Source organism: Aspergillus puulaauensis, chromosome 7 (genome assembly GCF_016861865.1).
Source record: "Aspergillus puulaauensis MK2 DNA, chromosome 7, nearly complete sequence".
Classification (NCBI taxonomy): Eukaryota; Fungi; Ascomycota; class Eurotiomycetes; order Eurotiales; family Aspergillaceae; genus Aspergillus; species Aspergillus puulaauensis.
This window is the reverse complement of record NC_054863.1, coordinates 1,903,174-1,919,616: the sequence shown is the minus strand read 5'-3', so window position 1 is coordinate 1,919,616 and position 16,443 is coordinate 1,903,174. Positions and strand designations below refer to the sequence as shown.

Here is a 16,443-nt window from a genome sequence, read left to right as displayed (position 1 = left end):
TTTGTGTTGCTTTGGTGTTGTTTTTGTCTTTGGTTTTCGGGCTGATGATGTTTTTTCAAGTTTATTTGTCATGGAGTTAAGTTATACATATACATATATTGCTTCAAGCAGCATACGCATACTCTTACGAGATTTTTTTTTTTCTTCTCCTTTTTATCAGTCAATCTGCTTCTGTTTACAATTTGTCCTGTTCAATTATGTTCAATACATCCACACTCACAGCTGCACTTGCAGTTTTATAGCTATTTACCTCGTGGCGTTGGTTTGGGCGTTGGTTTAGAGTATTAGGTACTTTTGAAGGATAGATCTTGAAGAGAAAGAAAAGATAGTTCTGGATAGCCCTTCATAAAGTATTGATATTAAAGTCCTTCGCTAATGAATGCTTGGTTGGTCATGGTTAATGTTCATGGTGTTGTTGACGAAGAGTTCTAGTAAACAGGCAGAATATTATGACCCCCTTTCCTCAACAGTACTTACTAGGGCGCATTACTCTGTATGTTATATGTATTATAAAGTATCTGTCGTCTATACCATGTCTCAATTCATTCAGCCCAGTGAACTCAATTCATACGTTTCATAAATAATAACAACCAGAGGATGTTTAAATATATCTTCCAGGGCTAAAGACGGACCGTAAAGATATGATAGACGGCATCCTCTCAAAAAGTCAAACACTAAGTAACTAAGCTGCTTAAGCAAGCAAACTCAGGTTGAACCCGGCAACGGTTAATCGTTTTAACCTCATCGGCTCCCCGAAAGTTTGCAAAGTTTGTATGGTTACACTACTTGCGTAGTAAAACTTTACTGTAGTAAATTATATAAGGTTTAAGGTTAAGGGAGATTGTGGCATTTAAAATCCAATATTACTATATTAGCAATGCCGCGCCGCGTGCCGCATAGTGAACAAACCCGATTAGCGAAACGCTCAATACAGAAATTATGCGTATACATGCTTCTCCGAGACGAGCACGAACAAAGTCAAAAACAAGAACAAGGAGGGTATATTATAGGCGAAGAGGACCCAAATGGCCCTCACTAAAGGTAATACGATCTGCGTACACATTCCGTTGTGCACTCATGAGAGAACATCAAGACATCAGTCAAGCCCAATCAATAAACATGAAATTTGAGGGGAACAGTAAAAGATGAAGAAGTTCTGGTATCAATATGATAGCAGGGCGGGGGAGGCGGGTGTGCCAAGGTATAGAACATAAGGTAACAACAAAGATTATACGGTGAAGTCGTATATTTAGAAAAAAAACCAGCCATGCGCTATGCTGTTTGTCCAGAGGCCGAGATGGTGAAGGCATAAATAAATAAATACAATCCATGAAGAGGTGAAGGGAGAAGGACAGGGATGTCGAAAGTTTTCACATGGCAATCAAGGCAATGACTGCAACCAGGGCGGCAAAGAATGAGCCCTTCAGGACACGCTCGTTCTGGGAGACAGCTGCATTCTCATCATCGCCATTGCTGTTTCCTTGGTTGAAGGTGCCCGGGGCGTTAGTGCTGGATGAATCACCACCGGTTTGAGAGCCGGGTTCGTTACCAGTGCCTCCGTGGTTCTGGGGGATGGTAGAGTTGGTGACGGTGCCAGTGGAATTGCCGTTGCTGTCGTTGTCGCCACCGAGGTTCATGTCAAGGCCAGTGGCACCAAGGGAAGCAAGGACGGTTTTCATGTCGGTGATCTCGATGGAACTTTCCTCGCCCTTGTCGTCCTTGAAGAGGTAGGATACGTCGCCATCCTTCTTAGTGTCCTTCGGGGGGTCATAGCATTCCACCTTCACCTCACCGAAGGAGGCAGAGTAGTAGCCCTGTCCCTTGATATCCTCAGAGTCCCAGTCGATTTCACCTCCAGCCCATTCGATAGTACCCTGGGCATTGCTGGCCTGGCCCGCTGGCCAAAGCGACATTTGCATTCTGGCAGGAGTCTGGGGGTATTCGTAGCGGTTGGAGGTCTCGTTGAAGGTGGATTCCTTGGTAAGAGTACGAACGGCTTTACCATCGACTAACCACTCAAGCTTCTCAGGGGACCAGTCGATTTCGTAGTAGTGGAAGTCCTCATAGGTGTCGTCACCGTCAACCTTGGACGAGTCTCCGTTGGTGTCTACTAAAAGTGAGTCCCTGAGAACCGGCAAGCAATTGAAGAATGTGACTTACAGTTTAAAATGCCTTGGAAGTACCAGTTGGTTTGAACCTCAGACAAATCGGAGCCAACCCATTCATAGTCGATCTCATCCTTGGTGTCCGAAAGAAGAATGAAGGCAGTAACCACACCTTGACCACGGCTGCTCTTAATGTTGGCACCGATCTTGCCGTACCAGACATAATGGTTGTTGGCGAAGAGGGAGCCAACGCTCTCCTTGGGCATGGTGAGAACAAGGTTTCCGTCGTCGAACTTGGGTTTACCGCTGTACACCCAGTCGGCAGCTGAGGCATTTCCTAGATATTTGCTGTTCGTAGCGGCATTGTCCAGGTTCTCCCACTTATAGGTCTTGCTCTGGCAGACCGGCATTGGGGCGCAAGAGTCAAGAGAGTACGACATCAGGGGATCGCACCCGCCGAGGCAGAAAGCGCCGGTACCGCATTGTCCGTATACTGATATAACATGAGCCATTGAACCAGTTTATGGGGTTAAAAGAACATACCGGAGCAGCAGGGGTATTTCTCAGGGCACTGCTTATCAGCAGAGCAACTCGGCGGCTTGAAGTCGTCGGCGGCAGCGAATCTGGCTGCCAAGGAGGCAAGGAAGAGAACAGAGGTCAAACGCAACATGGCGGCGGCGTATATAAAATCAACAGCGACCAAGAATCATGTACAGAGAGAACAGAGTCTGGAGAAGATCGGAAAAGGATCAGAATCGGTTCAAAAGAGGACGGGGGAATAGCAGGCAATAATATAATAACGGTGGGCCTTGATCAAAGTCTTTGTCTGCGATCCACTCAGGGGAACTTGGAACTGGAACCAGGAAAAGCCGGAAGTGGGCGACACCCACGGTCCGAAAGCAATAATGACAATATGCAGGGACTCAGGCCGTCTGACAGATGATTCGAGAGCAAAAGCAGCAATGATGGCTTACCAAAGAGTAGACGGAAATTGCGTTTCAGATTGGGAGTATACAAGGCAATTGCGAGTGTAGTTGCAAGAGGTAGAGAGCGCACCAATCAACGAGGGACTGCGGGAAATAGGAGTCCTAAATCACCGCTGAGAGAGGGCCTGGGGGGATGAGCGGCAATAAAGCTGCACAGCTGGTTGAAAGCGAAGGACACGATGACCGGATTGAGGAAAAAGGGACTTGGAGAGGAAGGGAGACCCGCGACTATTAAATGCCCGACGCTTGGAGATTGCCAAAGTCGGGGTTGATCAGGGACGTTTCCGGGAACTATGTAATTACCGTACCGTACGTTGGGCCTCCTCCCTCCTCTCAGACTTTCCTGATCGACACACTTTATGTGCATTGTCCAGTGCACTCGGTACATCGTACTAACTACTAACTGGATAGTTGTAGTTGACTACTAGTCTTCTAGCAGTCGAGCGGGCAGCGGTTCGCTGGACACCGCAATTCGTCTCGGTTGCACGACCCTAGTGTCTCACTCCACTCTCTCCAGTGTGGTTCTCGTGACATCCCCAAGACTTGGATGGAGGCCGTGCTCCATCAGGCGTTTTCTGGTTATTTTCGGAGCATCGCCACCGTGAACCTGAATCGCACATGTGGAATGGTCTCAGAAAGAAACGCTCTTCCCGACCCGGAAACAACACCCACCATCGAAAACATCTCTGACTCGTTATGGCAATACTCTAGGAACCGGCGTGTTGTCTTGTGTGGGATGCCCGGAAACAGATCCAGGGTGGTCCCTTATCGGCGGTACGGTCACGAAACCATGCGGTACCGGTAATACGGGTAATTGACCAAGAAGCGCACCAACTCCAGTCTCTATTGAACTCTGGTGGTCAGACCGGCTCAGAATAACCGGGTCTGATTCACTGATTTTCTCTGATTGTCGCTGTCTCTGCAGAAGAACAGCTGGAGCCATTCGGAGCTAACCGACTCAATCCACTTTTCCAACTAAATCGCTACTCAATCACTCACGGCGGTCACTTGTGATTCGTGAAGCTGGCCAGTTCGTCCTGCTATCATCGTCCTTTTACCCCAGAACCAATTTGACGCAGCCCGTGACGAACCCGCTGTTGACCTGCCCACTGCCCACTGCTCCCTTGCTTCTCCGACCGCAAGGAATGGCCCCCTACCGCGTGGCAGCCAAAAACTCGTCGACTCGTAACAAACTGACGTCAAATCGGCATTCTTGGTGATGTGTTGAATGGGCAAAGTCTCCATGACCCGATCGTCTGTTTCCCCAGTTGTACAGAGTACGTATCCCTTCCGGTGCCAGGTCATTCAAACAAACAACCGTTCTCGTCGAAGATCCAGACCATCAACAACCTAAAGACGGAATGGAATGGCCGGGGCGTTCCATGGAAATCACCATTGACAACCTTAAAATCCAAATAAACATCCGACATAGTGGTTTGAATGGTTCGATGCAAGGCATGGCCTGGATAATCTTAACTTTGCTTCCGCAGTTATTATTCATCCGCATATAGAATTTCGTCCTGCATCAACTGCAAAATCAACTTATCTCCAGACAAGCTCTTTGCACGAGTACGACGCTATAATTCCCTGCAGGTCGCCCCCCTGTCCTACCCCCATGTTGATTTGCGTCCGGGCTGGCCTGGTTTGTGATCGTAAACGGCAGCCCTGTGGGACCGTTAGGCTCCAGTTGGCTTGTGCTCTCAGGACCTGACATTGACTACGTAGTACATATCTTGAACACGGTCGGATACCATGGCCATCGCATCGCTTGCGATAAGGATCTTCGCTCGCTGGAGCTTGAAGCCGTTGGATACCTACTGCGAGGATGCCTGGATAAGAATTCTGGCGAGCTCTCAACACATTCCTTTGCCTCTGACCAGTTGTTACAGTTACACCATCCGGGTTCATGGTGAATGGGCTTAAGTCATTGCTGACAAAGTCATCATTTAAGCTTAAGTTATTATCTGGAACAGACGTTTTGTTTTTCCTTTACCCCATCTGTAAGACCTTAAATTATGACTGCAGATACAAGAAGTAACAAACTCAATTAACAACAAAAAGAAAGTAGCTGTTTCCATGCTGCCATGAACTTTTCCTGTACATGGGTTGTAAACTCTTGATTAATATTCCCCTTTCATCTCTCATAGCATAAATCATCCAGCAGGTAAACAGCACGTGCTCTGTTAGGCCCTGGTTTAGAGGGTGCCCTCTCTAATCAAACCAAGTTAAGTATTATTTTACCTTTCCTTTTGTTTTTCTGTTTATCCCTTTTCATGTTTTGTGTTTATTTGTTTGTGGTCTGATGGGCCGGATCGGGATCTTCTATCCCTGCCGGTAGTCGGGTCGGCGGCGCGGCGCCATGAACCGTTTGGGCTGTGCATGCCTGTGGTAATAAGGCTGGCTATTCTCCCTGAGGAGAATAAGCTCTTTCTCGCAGGTATCCGAGGAGTAGCCAACCGAGACGCCGAGATACTCACGGCGGTTGTCCTTCCATCTATTAACGGCATCCAGAACCTTACGAGCAACAATGGTGCTCGAGAAGACAGCGGTGGCTGTAATCGTGTTGATATTAGCTTCACAATCTGTCTTAAAGTGGACAAAATCATGGCATACAACTCACCGTTACCAGTGTTGAAAACCCACAGGAAATCAACGTTTCCAGTACCTGCTATAGTGAGCATCTCATGCTTCCACTTAGTCTCAGTCAGGCCGCCGGTAAAGAGTCCCTTCCGAGCGAAGGAAAGGCGGCGTCGTTCCCTTAACGGCTGTTTCATACGACGCAGATCATCACTCCAATCGATGATGTCGGCCATCTCCACAGTGTAGCCTTTGCCGATACGTCCTTGACCAAGACGTTGCTGCATCTCTTCATTGGACTTCACAAACTCAAGTGCATGTGAGACATGCTGGAAAACAACGCGAACAGAGTTGTTACTTTCCACCCGGATTTCTTGCAAGGGTCCTTCGCGGATGCGAGAGGTAATGTGGCGGAAGTCGCCCTTTTTGGCCGGTCCGTAGATACGGACGATGCCGGCTTTCTCCTCTGCGGGCTCTGGCGATGCAGCAGGACGGGCTGCAACCACCTCTCTACTAGAAATTGACCCACCAGGAGACATCAACTGCGCTGCCTCCTGAGAAGGTCCGGCAGTGACCGATCTGTTGGCGATTTCGGCCCAGCTCCCAGCACCGGGCTGGATTGTAAGCCCAGGCGGTGCTGGGAGCTTGTTCATCGCATGGCTGCTGGTCTCACTCTCGCTCATGTCTGCCTCACATCTCAGGGCCATGGTTGCCTGCTGCTGAACACCAAATGAGACAGGGTTCTCCGAGCCGGCCGCAGAAAAGTTGGGGTTCTGAGATAACCTTAGTTCCAGGCGAGGTAATGAGGGTAAAGAAAGCATTTACCCTAACATCGACGGTGTTCTGGTTTTCGAGGACATGTATTATACCCTCTTCTACCACCTGGACAAGCTCAACACACAGTTTTCCAATTATGTTGGCGATGTCGTGTTGTTGGTGGTTTCTAAACTGTGGGTCTATTAGCATCCATGCTTTACCTCGTGAGGGTTGTCGGTACTTACATGCTCGGAGACACGATTGAAGTGTCCCAAGGCTTCTCCAACTGCCCCATAAACAGTGTATTCATGAAATGCCATGATTAATTGTCAAGGTTGACTAAAGTCTACCCAAAAAAAAGCAAACTGAGGTGAGCTCCGTTCACTTCAGAGAGTGGATTATGAGATGATGCAGTATATGAACTGTCTTTTCTGGATTTGAGGATCAGCTAACATGATAGACAGAAAGTTGCTCAGTTAATGCTTCATACCTTAAATGCCTGTGTAGGGTCTATCGCTTCTTGTGAGGTAAATGGGATTACCAGGTGAGCTTGAAGAGAAATAGTGGATATTAGCTGATAGTTCAAGCGGCTTTGAAGGATGGCAAGAACAACTTAAACCACCCAGCCGACAAGAAGCTGCAAAGGCCTGGTTTGCTTGGTCTGTTTGTCACCGTCTTCTCAAACAAACAGGTCGCTCCTACCTAAAGAGCAGCAAGGCAAGCAGAAAACCTAACAAAGAGGTAATGGAAGTGAAGAGATAAGTGATGGAAACTAAGTGCGGGATGCAATTAACAACACCAGGGAATGGGTGATTAACAGCCACAGATGGGGAATGAGAGGGAGAGGATGGAGTGAGGAAGGAGAGGAGAGAGAAAAGTCAAAAGAAGGGAAAGAAGAAAGTGGGAGGGAGGCCAGACAAGGCAGAATGAGGGCAAAGTGAGAAAACCCTGAGGGCTATCTAAGAGACCAGTAACACCAAGCCTGAGTGAATGAAAATACCCAGGACAGAACGTGAATGGCCTCCGTTGCCTCGCTACCACTCCCCCGGAACCTCGCCTTGCCTCGCTTCCAGATACTACCAGAAACTCATGTCGAAGCTGTCTATTCTGTCTTGACTGGCTGCAGTTGTGTTGGACAAATGCGACGGCCATCTGCAACAAATTTGCTTGTATTGCTGTTCCGCAATACCAATCTCTTACTTGGATGTTTGCACGGCCAGGTGAGATGATCAAGCCTTTGCGCCACAGTCTCCGGGATTTCCTAGTGACTTGCGGTACTATGGATCTTTTCCATTGATTGTTGATTAATGTTAATGGGTTGATATCAAAAAAGACATGACCATCAAGATGCCCAACAGTAATACCCCAAACGGACCTCCTCAGCGCTATCATGGATACAACAATCACACGGATAACGTCATCAAGACATCAAGAATCAATGTTAAAGCCTAGCCCCTAGTCACGACAGCGGAGGGAAGCTCCTAATAAAACTGCACATAGACACAATGATCAGCATAAGCCCAGCCCCAAATCTTATATCAACGTCAGACGGATGGATCTTCACTTACTGCGCAGGGCACTCGTATCCAGAGGGGTTATTCTGCAAATAGAGCTGGTGGTAATCCTCAGCATCCCACCACTGACCGGCAGGAATAATCTCCGTCGAAAGAGTCTGCTTATACCACTCCTTGGCTACCTTGTCCGTAATCTCCTCCGCAATCTTGTGCTGCTCATCGCCATGCGTGAATATGGCACTACGGTATTGCGTACCGATATCTGGTCCCTGACGGTTCTTGGTCGTTGGGTCGTGCATGCGGTAGAATAATTCTAGAAGTGAGCGGTAGCTCACGAGCGAAGGGTCGAATGTGACTTTAAGGGCTTCGGCATCTACAACAGTGAAACAAGAAGCGTCAGTATTGCCCATCAATTCAGAATTCCAAATAAATTAAGTAAAAACCGATCAGAGAGTCTTGAGTTCACTCACGTCCCGTATCCCCCGAACACACAGCGCGATATGAAGGATGCGAAGTGTTTCCCCCGCAGTATCCCACCTTCGCCTCAAGAAGGCCCTTCCCCTGCCCAAATTCTTTGCGGAACAGGTGTTCCACGCCCCAGAAGCATCCTGCTGCCAGAGTAGCCGTCTGTGTACCGCTTGCCATATTCCGGGATGTCGATTCGGGTGTCAATGAAAGAATTGGGGAGCTGGTGGAGAAGGTGCGGGAAAAGCGCGAGAATAACGTCGAGCCGAGCGCGGGTGCGGCGAAGGCCATAAAATACTAGTTGCTCGGGGGCTTATGTACTTCCTCTTTTGATTAGTATGTTTGAGGAAAGACGTATAGTGTAGTTACAATAATGAAAGGAGGGAGAAGCTGCGGGGGTATAAATCTGTCGTCGCAAGAACGTCGCCGTCGCGTTAGCCAAGCTTTGGAGACAGTGGCGTCATTCCCTACAGGACATCGCGATCTAATAAATGTCGCGAAAATAAACCCCCGAACAGGCTAGTCTCAATTGCTATTTGCGGATTTTCTGGAATCGGATGGGTTTCTTTGGCAATTGGTTGATTGGGCCATCAGCTAACGACCCCCATGTTGGTTGAAACTCCAAAGCAGGTTCTGTTATTGTACAATTTGCAATGAATAAATAGTATGTCCCATGAAAAGAAAAGGAAAGAAAGCACTGCACCACGCCGTCCCAGCGCACCGTATCGCCAAACAGTTTAAACAAAGAAATTAAAAATCAATCGTTAACCTGCCGACCCTGAGTTGGATGGATCCTTTCTGAAATATTTAACAGCATCACCAACCGCCGATAGCACTCAACCGAGATGTGTCTCGGCCTGAGAAGCTAAAGTCTCGAGGACGAATGTCTCCGCCAAATGTCGTGCGCCTCTGACTCGTGTTCTTCTTGATTGGAAGGCTTCGAGGGCCCAAGACCGATGATCGCTTGTTCTCGGCCTCCTTGTCACCCTTAGCCATCCGCCTTGCCTGTGCCGTGAACATCGTGTTCTCCGGCGGAGAGCTACCGTAAGTCGTCGATGACGGACTTCGGCGACGCTGGGCGCGAATAGCAGTTGCAGATGTACCGGGACCGAATGACCCGACTGAGATCCGTCTCATGGCGGTGCTAATCCTTCTCACATCATCCTTGCTTGCTTTCCATTCACCCTTAGGAGGCTCAGGTACAGGGGAAGAAGAGAAATTTCCGCTTGAACTCCTGACCGCAATTCGAGATGGTCGCTCTGCGGATGCGCGATTCAAGAAACTGCTGTTCTCAATGTCACGCAGAGGAGTGCCCTGGTCAGAATGGGGAAGGGATGTCGTGGGAGGCGCAGGGATCGGGGAGCTGCCAGCCTTTTTGGATAGAAATCCGGTCTTGAATCTATTATTCTTTGGAATACTTAGGGGTTGGTCTGTGGGCGTCGGGATCGGCGATGAGCCACCTGCAGGACTGAAACTTCGAGTTGGCACTGGGATGCCACGTGGGATTGGAGATGATCTTGGGAGTGTGGGCTCTCCAGGACTTTCACTTCGAGGAACCGGGGTGGCTTCCCGCTTTTGTGGTGTTTTCTGGATCTCAGTCAATGTGCCATCTTGCTCGTCATCCTTCCACCGAACACTCCGCTTTGGTGGTTTTGCTTGTACCTTCTTCGGCGAGAAACTGACGCTCTTCCGTCCGCTGCCCATCTTACGACGGCGAGGAGATCCTCTCGTCGGTGAGACCGGAGCTGTTGGGTGCAAGGCAACTGCGGCATTCATGCCCTTTCCTGGGGGCACAATTGCTAGACTCAGCCTCTTCTTTTGTTTCGACGGCGAAGCTTTAGTAGGGCTAGCTGGCATTGTAGGCAAGTTGCCATCTGGTTTGACGACGTTTGAGGTTACGGCATAGCATGAATCCAGCATCTTGGTCAGACTTCGCTTTCCCAATTCCACTGCCTCCTCCTCGCTAAGGTGCATGATGTCGTCGATTGAAGAAGCTATCTCAAAGTGCGCCTGCAATAACACCTGTACTGTGGCAGCTTCTCCTCCCTTGTCATGTTCTGCTACTGCTGAAAGAGCTTCTCGCTCGGTATTTGACCTCAATAGCTCCGCCTCGCGCCGAAGGTTGGTAATGTCACTTTTATCGCTAGTTTCGAATTCCTGAAGCTGCTGGACGGCGTTTTCGACGGCAGAAGTCATACCACGCTCCCAAACACTCTTCGCTAAACGCTGATGATAGTGTTGCCGACTCCCTTCCAGTTCCAACAGGATCCCTTGGGCTGTTCTCCGAATAGCTTGAAGGTTAGGCAACGGCACCTCGTTTTCAGAATTGGCGCAAACGTTATCGAAAGCTGCAATCCATGACGATAGTAGGCCGATCCTGCGGCTAACCTGCTTCAATTTTATCATGTGGTTAGTTCTCTCTTGTCTTTCCGGCAGCGAGTGATCATAGGCGTTCCGAATTCGGACAAGTCCCTCCCGAACAGCAGCATCCTTCTTTTCCGTTTGTTTTCTGAATTTGGCAAAAGCGACCTTTTCAGATTCCTTCTGCTGTGCTTTGAGCTCATTGATCAATGCCATTTGTTCATCGATCTTCACGAGGAAATCCTTAACGTGGCGATTAACGTTGAAAACATTCCGCGTGACTTTCGTTTGGATGTTCTTCGCCCGATTGGCATAGCGCAATGTGTTTTGAGTCTCATCAAAATGCTGGCTCGAAGGACTAACACAGACGATCATGACCGTCTTACAGTTTCCGCCAAGTGAAAACTTGAGGAGCCGTGTCAGTTTCGAGTTTCGATAAGGGACATGGTTTCGTTTGCGTGGATCACAGAGTGCATTTATGCAGCTACCGAGGGCGAGAAGAGATTTGTTGATGTTTGCACCTTCGAAAAGCCGTTCTCCCCTGTTTTTTGTTGCGCTCGCACGCTCGCTCCCAGCCAAGTCGATGATGCTGAATGTTGCCATTGTATGTGGTTCGTTGATGTCGGCATTCCTGTCCTTCTGTGCAATGTTGATTTGAAGAACTGCATGGGATCGAGAAGAAGTGGCATTTGCCTCTGTTGGGGACATTGTCCGACTGGCGTTTCCCTTCATGATCATATCCATAACTTCCTGTACAGATTTCGGGCTATGGCTCGACAATCCGGACACCGATACTGCTTTGTTTGTATCTTCTCGCAAGGACAGGCCGCCCTTTGTGCCGCCAGGAGCAAGCAGATCGCGAATGGTTTCGTTGTAGATTTCGAGGAACGAAAGAGATAGTTCTGTGTGCTTCTCCCCGGATCTTTCCCCGATACGCTCAAATAGCTCCTGCATAGTAAGAAAGATTATACCTGGCTGTTGCGGGGTGCCAGTAATAGTGTGTGTCTTTCCACACCCGGTCGCTCCATAAGCAAAGACAGTGGCATTGTATCCGTCAAGGACGCTATCGAGGAGGCTTCTTGTCGTCGATTCGTAAACTTCCCCCTGGCCGGAATTCTGATCGAAAATCTTGTCGAATGCGAAAGTCTGGTCTTTCACACGTTTACCGTTGGGAACAACGCTCCTGGAGAATTTGTGTACAGGGTTGTCTTCCGGAGGATCGAATACCCTTTTCAAGATTTGATTAGCCCACGCCTAAACATGCAATTTAACCCCGATACTTACAGGCATCTATCATCAATGACCTTCACAATAGATCGAAGGCCCTTCTGGTTCAGCTTTGGGGTTGGTGCCCCCGCCAGAGAGCCATCACCAAGAAACAGCGGTCCATCCTCACATTTTGTGATCTGCGCTGCCTCTCTGATTGTGAACGGTCTGACTCTCACAGCAACAGTGATAGAAGAGGAGTCGCTTGGAGGCCCCATATTGTCGGATTCTTGTCGAGAAGTAATTGTTGTCGGCGTGGAAAAGTGGTGAAACTGAGGGCCGTCCGCCCCGTACCGTTTGCTGAGACAGTTGCAGGGCGCGAAATAGGTATTAACGAGCAAACAAAAGAGATAAGAAACAAAGCTGTCCGATGAAGAATGTTGACAATAGTGGGCCTTTTTCTCCCGAGATCCCCAGAGACTCCCCTGTTCAGGTGCACTCAAGGTCAAGTGGAGGCTTCAAGCCACTTGTGTGAGTTGTTGACACCTCCCGCTTGTTATGCGGGCGGCGTTGCTCGAGCAACACGCGGGCCGTGTGTATAACGCGGTTAGGTTCGTGGTCTTTGGACACTCCCATGTGGAACTAGCCCGACTTGGCTTTGAATTTATATGAATACGGCCAAGTTCATATTGACACGCACCAGATTGGGCAGGGATGTGTTTCATCTATATCCCGAAACAGACATTCACTTGCACATCATAAATAGAGAGAGTGCCACGTTAGGGGCATGCTTCTTAGTGCTCCTCACATTCTCATTCAAAGAAGCAGTACTATTGGACCACAGCAGTCATTACAACAAATGCCGAAAGCAAACCGAGCAAACTGAGCATGGGTGATAGCATTACCTATGCTGAATGGTCCTTCTGACCAACCTGCTCCCGTAATAGAAGCAGAAGACAAAGCTACTCATGGTTATATCATTAAGTTTCTTATTTTGATATCTCCGGATGGAGTAGCCTATACTCTTGTAGAACAAACTTCCCCCAGCCAGAGAACTTTCTTCCAGTTCTAAGAAGCACCACCAACTCCATCCAGTAAACTCTATACAGATCCTTGCGCCGAAAAACAAGACAAAACGAAATCGGAAGCAAAGTAAGGGACAGCGTAAGGATATCAGCAGCCCATTATACTACCTCCTCTTCGTCATCAAGGCTAGGTACAACGACATCCCAGCCAAGATCCTCTAAATCGAGATCGGTAGAGCCCTCTTTTCCTGGCTTTCGAAACCTAAAGGCGACTGCCTGCCCGTTATAAAGCTCAGCAGCTTTCAAGCTTTGAGATGTAGCTTTCTTTGCCCCTCGTTTGGGTGCCTCATCATCTTCGAACTCTAGTGGTTCGAGGCTTGTCCATCCTTTCTCCAAGTCATTCTTATCCACTGCAACTCCAAGTTCGATCTCAGTAGGATCCTCGGGGACGGGGTCGCCATTGATATCCTTCAAGCCGCGCGCTTGAAGGGCTTTGAGGAGCGCAGACTTGGTACTGGGGATTGTCTCGGAAGGCGGAAGCATCAAAAGCACGGTCGTTCTGTGCTTCTTGAACAGTAGGGTCCAGCTTAATGGGTCAGACTGTGGCTTTTACACAAGTGAGTTAGAATAATTCGATAAATTCCAGAGGAATCACTCAGAGGTGAGCGGCATAACTTACCATGGTGTCGAGGTAGCTTGATGAGGCTGGTTGGGAAAAGCTCTGGCGGGTCCTCGGCGCTATGATTGCTTGAAGTTGCGGGCACGAGCCGGAGAACATTCACTAGTCTTCCCGCAACTCACTCACGTCAGAGATCTCGCCCAAAATCCAGGAGCTTCAAAATAGCTTAATTTTTCGAGTCAAACTTCGACTATTTTTCGCCTGGGAATAGATTTGTGTCTGGACTACCCCGAATACGTTAAACAAGCGCCGCACTTCGGTCCATCCCTCCCACAATGGACACAGAACAGCCTCCCAAGCCAAACGGCGCAGAATCCACGACTCTGTATAAGATACTCCATTGGGACAAGCTCTTCGAGTCCGAAGCGCCGCCCCGACTGGGGATGGAGGTTGGCCACCGACTGCCATTAACCACCACGTCTGCTTTCTCGGCAGGACTGGCTATCGGTGCAACTCACGGCAGCAAGAAGGCCGCATATCGATTCCGCGCTGAAAACGCCCATCGCTTTCCCACTACGCCGACCGGATGGTTCCAATACCACAAAACCAAGAACTACATTTCTATTGTTGGGGGAGTCAAGGAAGGTGTGAAAATGGGGTTCAAGCTTGGTACTGGTGCGCTGGCATTCTGTCTCTTTGAGGAGACGGTTGACTATGCTCGTCACGACCAGAGGGATTTCATATCCACAGTTACCGCTGGGTTATCGTTTTCCGGCATTTACAGTTTACTAGGTAAGTTGCCAGTCTGGCTCGAGTTTACCCACCCAGGGGAAATGAAGCTTATATCCATCCTCTATAGCCCGGCACGATGTATATACTGCGGCGCGAACAACCAAACTTGGTCTGAAGCTAAGTCTGGCGTATGGACTGATGCAGGACGCGCTTGAGTCATTAAAAGGCAACCGGCCTGCCTATGTTGATTTTATTCTCGGCCATCGATCAAAGCCCGAATGAAACAACTCGGAGGGTTTAAAAATAACCATGTGTTCGCGAAGCACGCCTCGTGGTCATAACGCCAGTCCACTTGGTTTCGTTCCAAGGTCTCACGAAAAGCTATGGAGTGCAGCCCAGGCGTACTACTACGCTTGGGGCGGAAAGCAAGCCTCCCAAGTAAGATCGACCCCTGTTAATGGCCCCGATTCCTGTCATCACCGGGCTTTTCTATGCAGTCAGCAAACGCTGGCTGCTCGGGGATTACTGCCATTTCGGGGCGGGGACTGGGTCTCTAATAGCGGTTGTTCAAAGAATCAAAAGAGGAACTATCTTATACGATTGGATTCGTTGAGGACACCTTGACAAGACTCGGGATAACGCAAACAATAGCCGCGCGTCCGGGATGCCCTGAATCTCCTGGTCACCTTTTCTTTATCTACAGGGATGTGCTACACTCAACGTCAGGTGATTCCGCGACTGAGGTGATTCCGCGACTGCACTCCACAAGGAGTCCGTGCTGTAATTGATAGTGGATAGATTTCTATTTTCTCTAGGCCCTTTTCTCGTTTCAGGTCTTTCTGTGGGATAAGAGAATCACCCAAACTGATACTCAAACTGCTCTCAAATTAGCAGATGATGTAACCTAGGTAGATTAGATCGCTCTGAAACAGTTCCCATGAAATCCGAGGCATCCAAAAATAATCTCATGCAGGATGATGCAAATAATCCAATCCGGTGATTCAGATTCGCCCGGTACCTGTTCATCTGGCGGGGGCGCCCTCAGGCACAGGGTATCCCGTGCTTCAGAGATCCAACTTGCCGAGTAGTAGTATGCTCGGATTTGGGAACTGTCCTCCAGTCAATTCTGCTGCTGCGTAGACCGGGGTGGGCATTCGAGTCAGCTTCTTTCAGCTTCGCTGCGACACCCCCCGCCGTGCGATTACTGGCTGAAACAAACGGAAGAAAAAGCAAAATTACGGGACTCTTTAACAGACTCAGGAAGGTCGCAGGAACTTGGAGTCCTTCTAGAACTGCTCCAGAACGATCCCTCTTTCTTCCGTGCTTGCGGTGCCGGACCCCTCCATTATCATTGTTCATCCCAGCGAGTACAGCCATCTCCAAACCGCTTCTTTCTTCATTGCTGTTACTCCAGTCAACTCCCTCTTCTACTTGCCCTGCTGAAATCTTTTTACTTAGTCTCTGTTCAGCTTATAGACTACTTTTCCGGAAAGGATCATCTTATGCTCAGCTCCCAAGTCACGACTTTTTCGCGCACAGTCGTTCGTGATTCTGCCCTCGATCAACGGCGCAAGAGATTCACTAAGTTGAAAGCAGCAAACATTCTTTGACCTCAGCACTAAGTATATCTATCTCACACTCGCACGGATCACAGTTGTTTGCTAGCGCCCAGACTCAGAGGTGTCGGTGGAGCTCGGCAGCATTAAATTAATTATTGCCGTTTGACGTGGGAGATCCCCGCCTCCAGAGGTATTCCCAGTCTGGCCCAATTCTCGCTGTACCAAATTACTACACCTTCCCAAGCTCTCTTACTAACGCAGAATGCTTGCTTTCAGTCCTCTGCTCTCTTCGAATCTCCGTATTACATCCCATCGATAGCTTTTTTGTCGCTCGAGTCGAACTGCGGCTTCGGTCGGCTGCTCAAATGTTTGCTCGCTACTGACCCTCCCCCGCGCCGTGGAACTGGGGATGCTCCTCTGAAGCTCCCGTCACTCCATTTTCGTCGACGTCATCGCTCTGTGCTCTGGGTCTTCCGAACTCTATGCTACTGCTGGGAACATACAACTGATTTTCTGTGTCCTGTGCTCTATTCATCCT

The 16,443-nt window shown here is 49.0% G+C and overlaps 6 protein-coding genes across 6 annotated transcripts; 1 reads left to right on the top strand and 5 right to left on the bottom strand.

The window, feature by feature from the left end:
- Nucleotides 1–1,370: 1,370 nt before the first annotated feature.
- Nucleotides 1,371–2,775, bottom strand: utr2 (putative cell wall glucanase (Utr2); the record flags this gene model as incomplete). Its single annotated transcript, XM_041695618.1, has 3 exons — nucleotides 1,371–2,107; nucleotides 2,161–2,598; nucleotides 2,649–2,775. The coding sequence occupies 3 exons, from the start codon at nucleotides 2,773–2,775 to the stop codon at nucleotides 1,371–1,373; spliced, it is 1,302 nt and encodes a 433-aa protein (XP_041561331.1).
- A 2,638-nt stretch (nucleotides 2,776–5,413) lies between these two features.
- On the bottom strand, nucleotides 5,414–6,744 carry APUU_70714S (uncharacterized protein; the record flags this gene model as incomplete). The annotated part of the gene is made up of 4 exons (XM_041695617.1): nucleotides 5,414–5,643; nucleotides 5,712–6,441; nucleotides 6,494–6,616; nucleotides 6,670–6,744. 4 exons carry the CDS (start codon nucleotides 6,742–6,744, stop codon nucleotides 5,414–5,416), a joined length of 1,158 nt encoding a protein of 385 aa, XP_041561330.1.
- A 1,139-nt stretch (nucleotides 6,745–7,883) lies between these two features.
- On the bottom strand, nucleotides 7,884–8,694 carry MXR1 (peptide-methionine-S-sulfoxide reductase; the record flags this gene model as incomplete). Its single annotated transcript, XM_041695616.1, has 3 exons — nucleotides 7,884–7,914; nucleotides 7,993–8,311; nucleotides 8,409–8,694. The coding sequence occupies 3 exons, from the start codon at nucleotides 8,692–8,694 to the stop codon at nucleotides 7,884–7,886; spliced, it is 636 nt and encodes a 211-aa protein (XP_041561329.1).
- A 525-nt stretch (nucleotides 8,695–9,219) lies between these two features.
- KLP5 (kinesin family protein) lies at nucleotides 9,220–12,248 on the bottom strand (the record flags this gene model as incomplete). Its single annotated transcript, XM_041695615.1, has 2 exons — nucleotides 9,220–11,992; nucleotides 12,049–12,248. The coding sequence occupies 2 exons, from the start codon at nucleotides 12,246–12,248 to the stop codon at nucleotides 9,220–9,222; spliced, it is 2,973 nt and encodes a 990-aa protein (XP_041561328.1).
- Nucleotides 12,249–13,154: 906 nt separating this feature from the next.
- APUU_70711S (uncharacterized protein) lies at nucleotides 13,155–13,677 on the bottom strand (the record flags this gene model as incomplete). Its single annotated transcript, XM_041695614.1, has 2 exons — nucleotides 13,155–13,595; nucleotides 13,675–13,677. 2 exons carry the CDS (start codon nucleotides 13,675–13,677, stop codon nucleotides 13,155–13,157), a joined length of 444 nt encoding a protein of 147 aa, XP_041561327.1.
- Nucleotides 13,678–13,949: 272 nt separating this feature from the next.
- APUU_70710A (uncharacterized protein) lies at nucleotides 13,950–14,628 on the top strand (the record flags this gene model as incomplete). The annotated part of the gene is made up of 2 exons (XM_041695613.1): nucleotides 13,950–14,406; nucleotides 14,474–14,628. The coding sequence occupies 2 exons, from the start codon at nucleotides 13,950–13,952 to the stop codon at nucleotides 14,626–14,628; spliced, it is 612 nt and encodes a 203-aa protein (XP_041561326.1).
- Nucleotides 14,629–16,443: the final 1,815 nt, after the last annotated feature.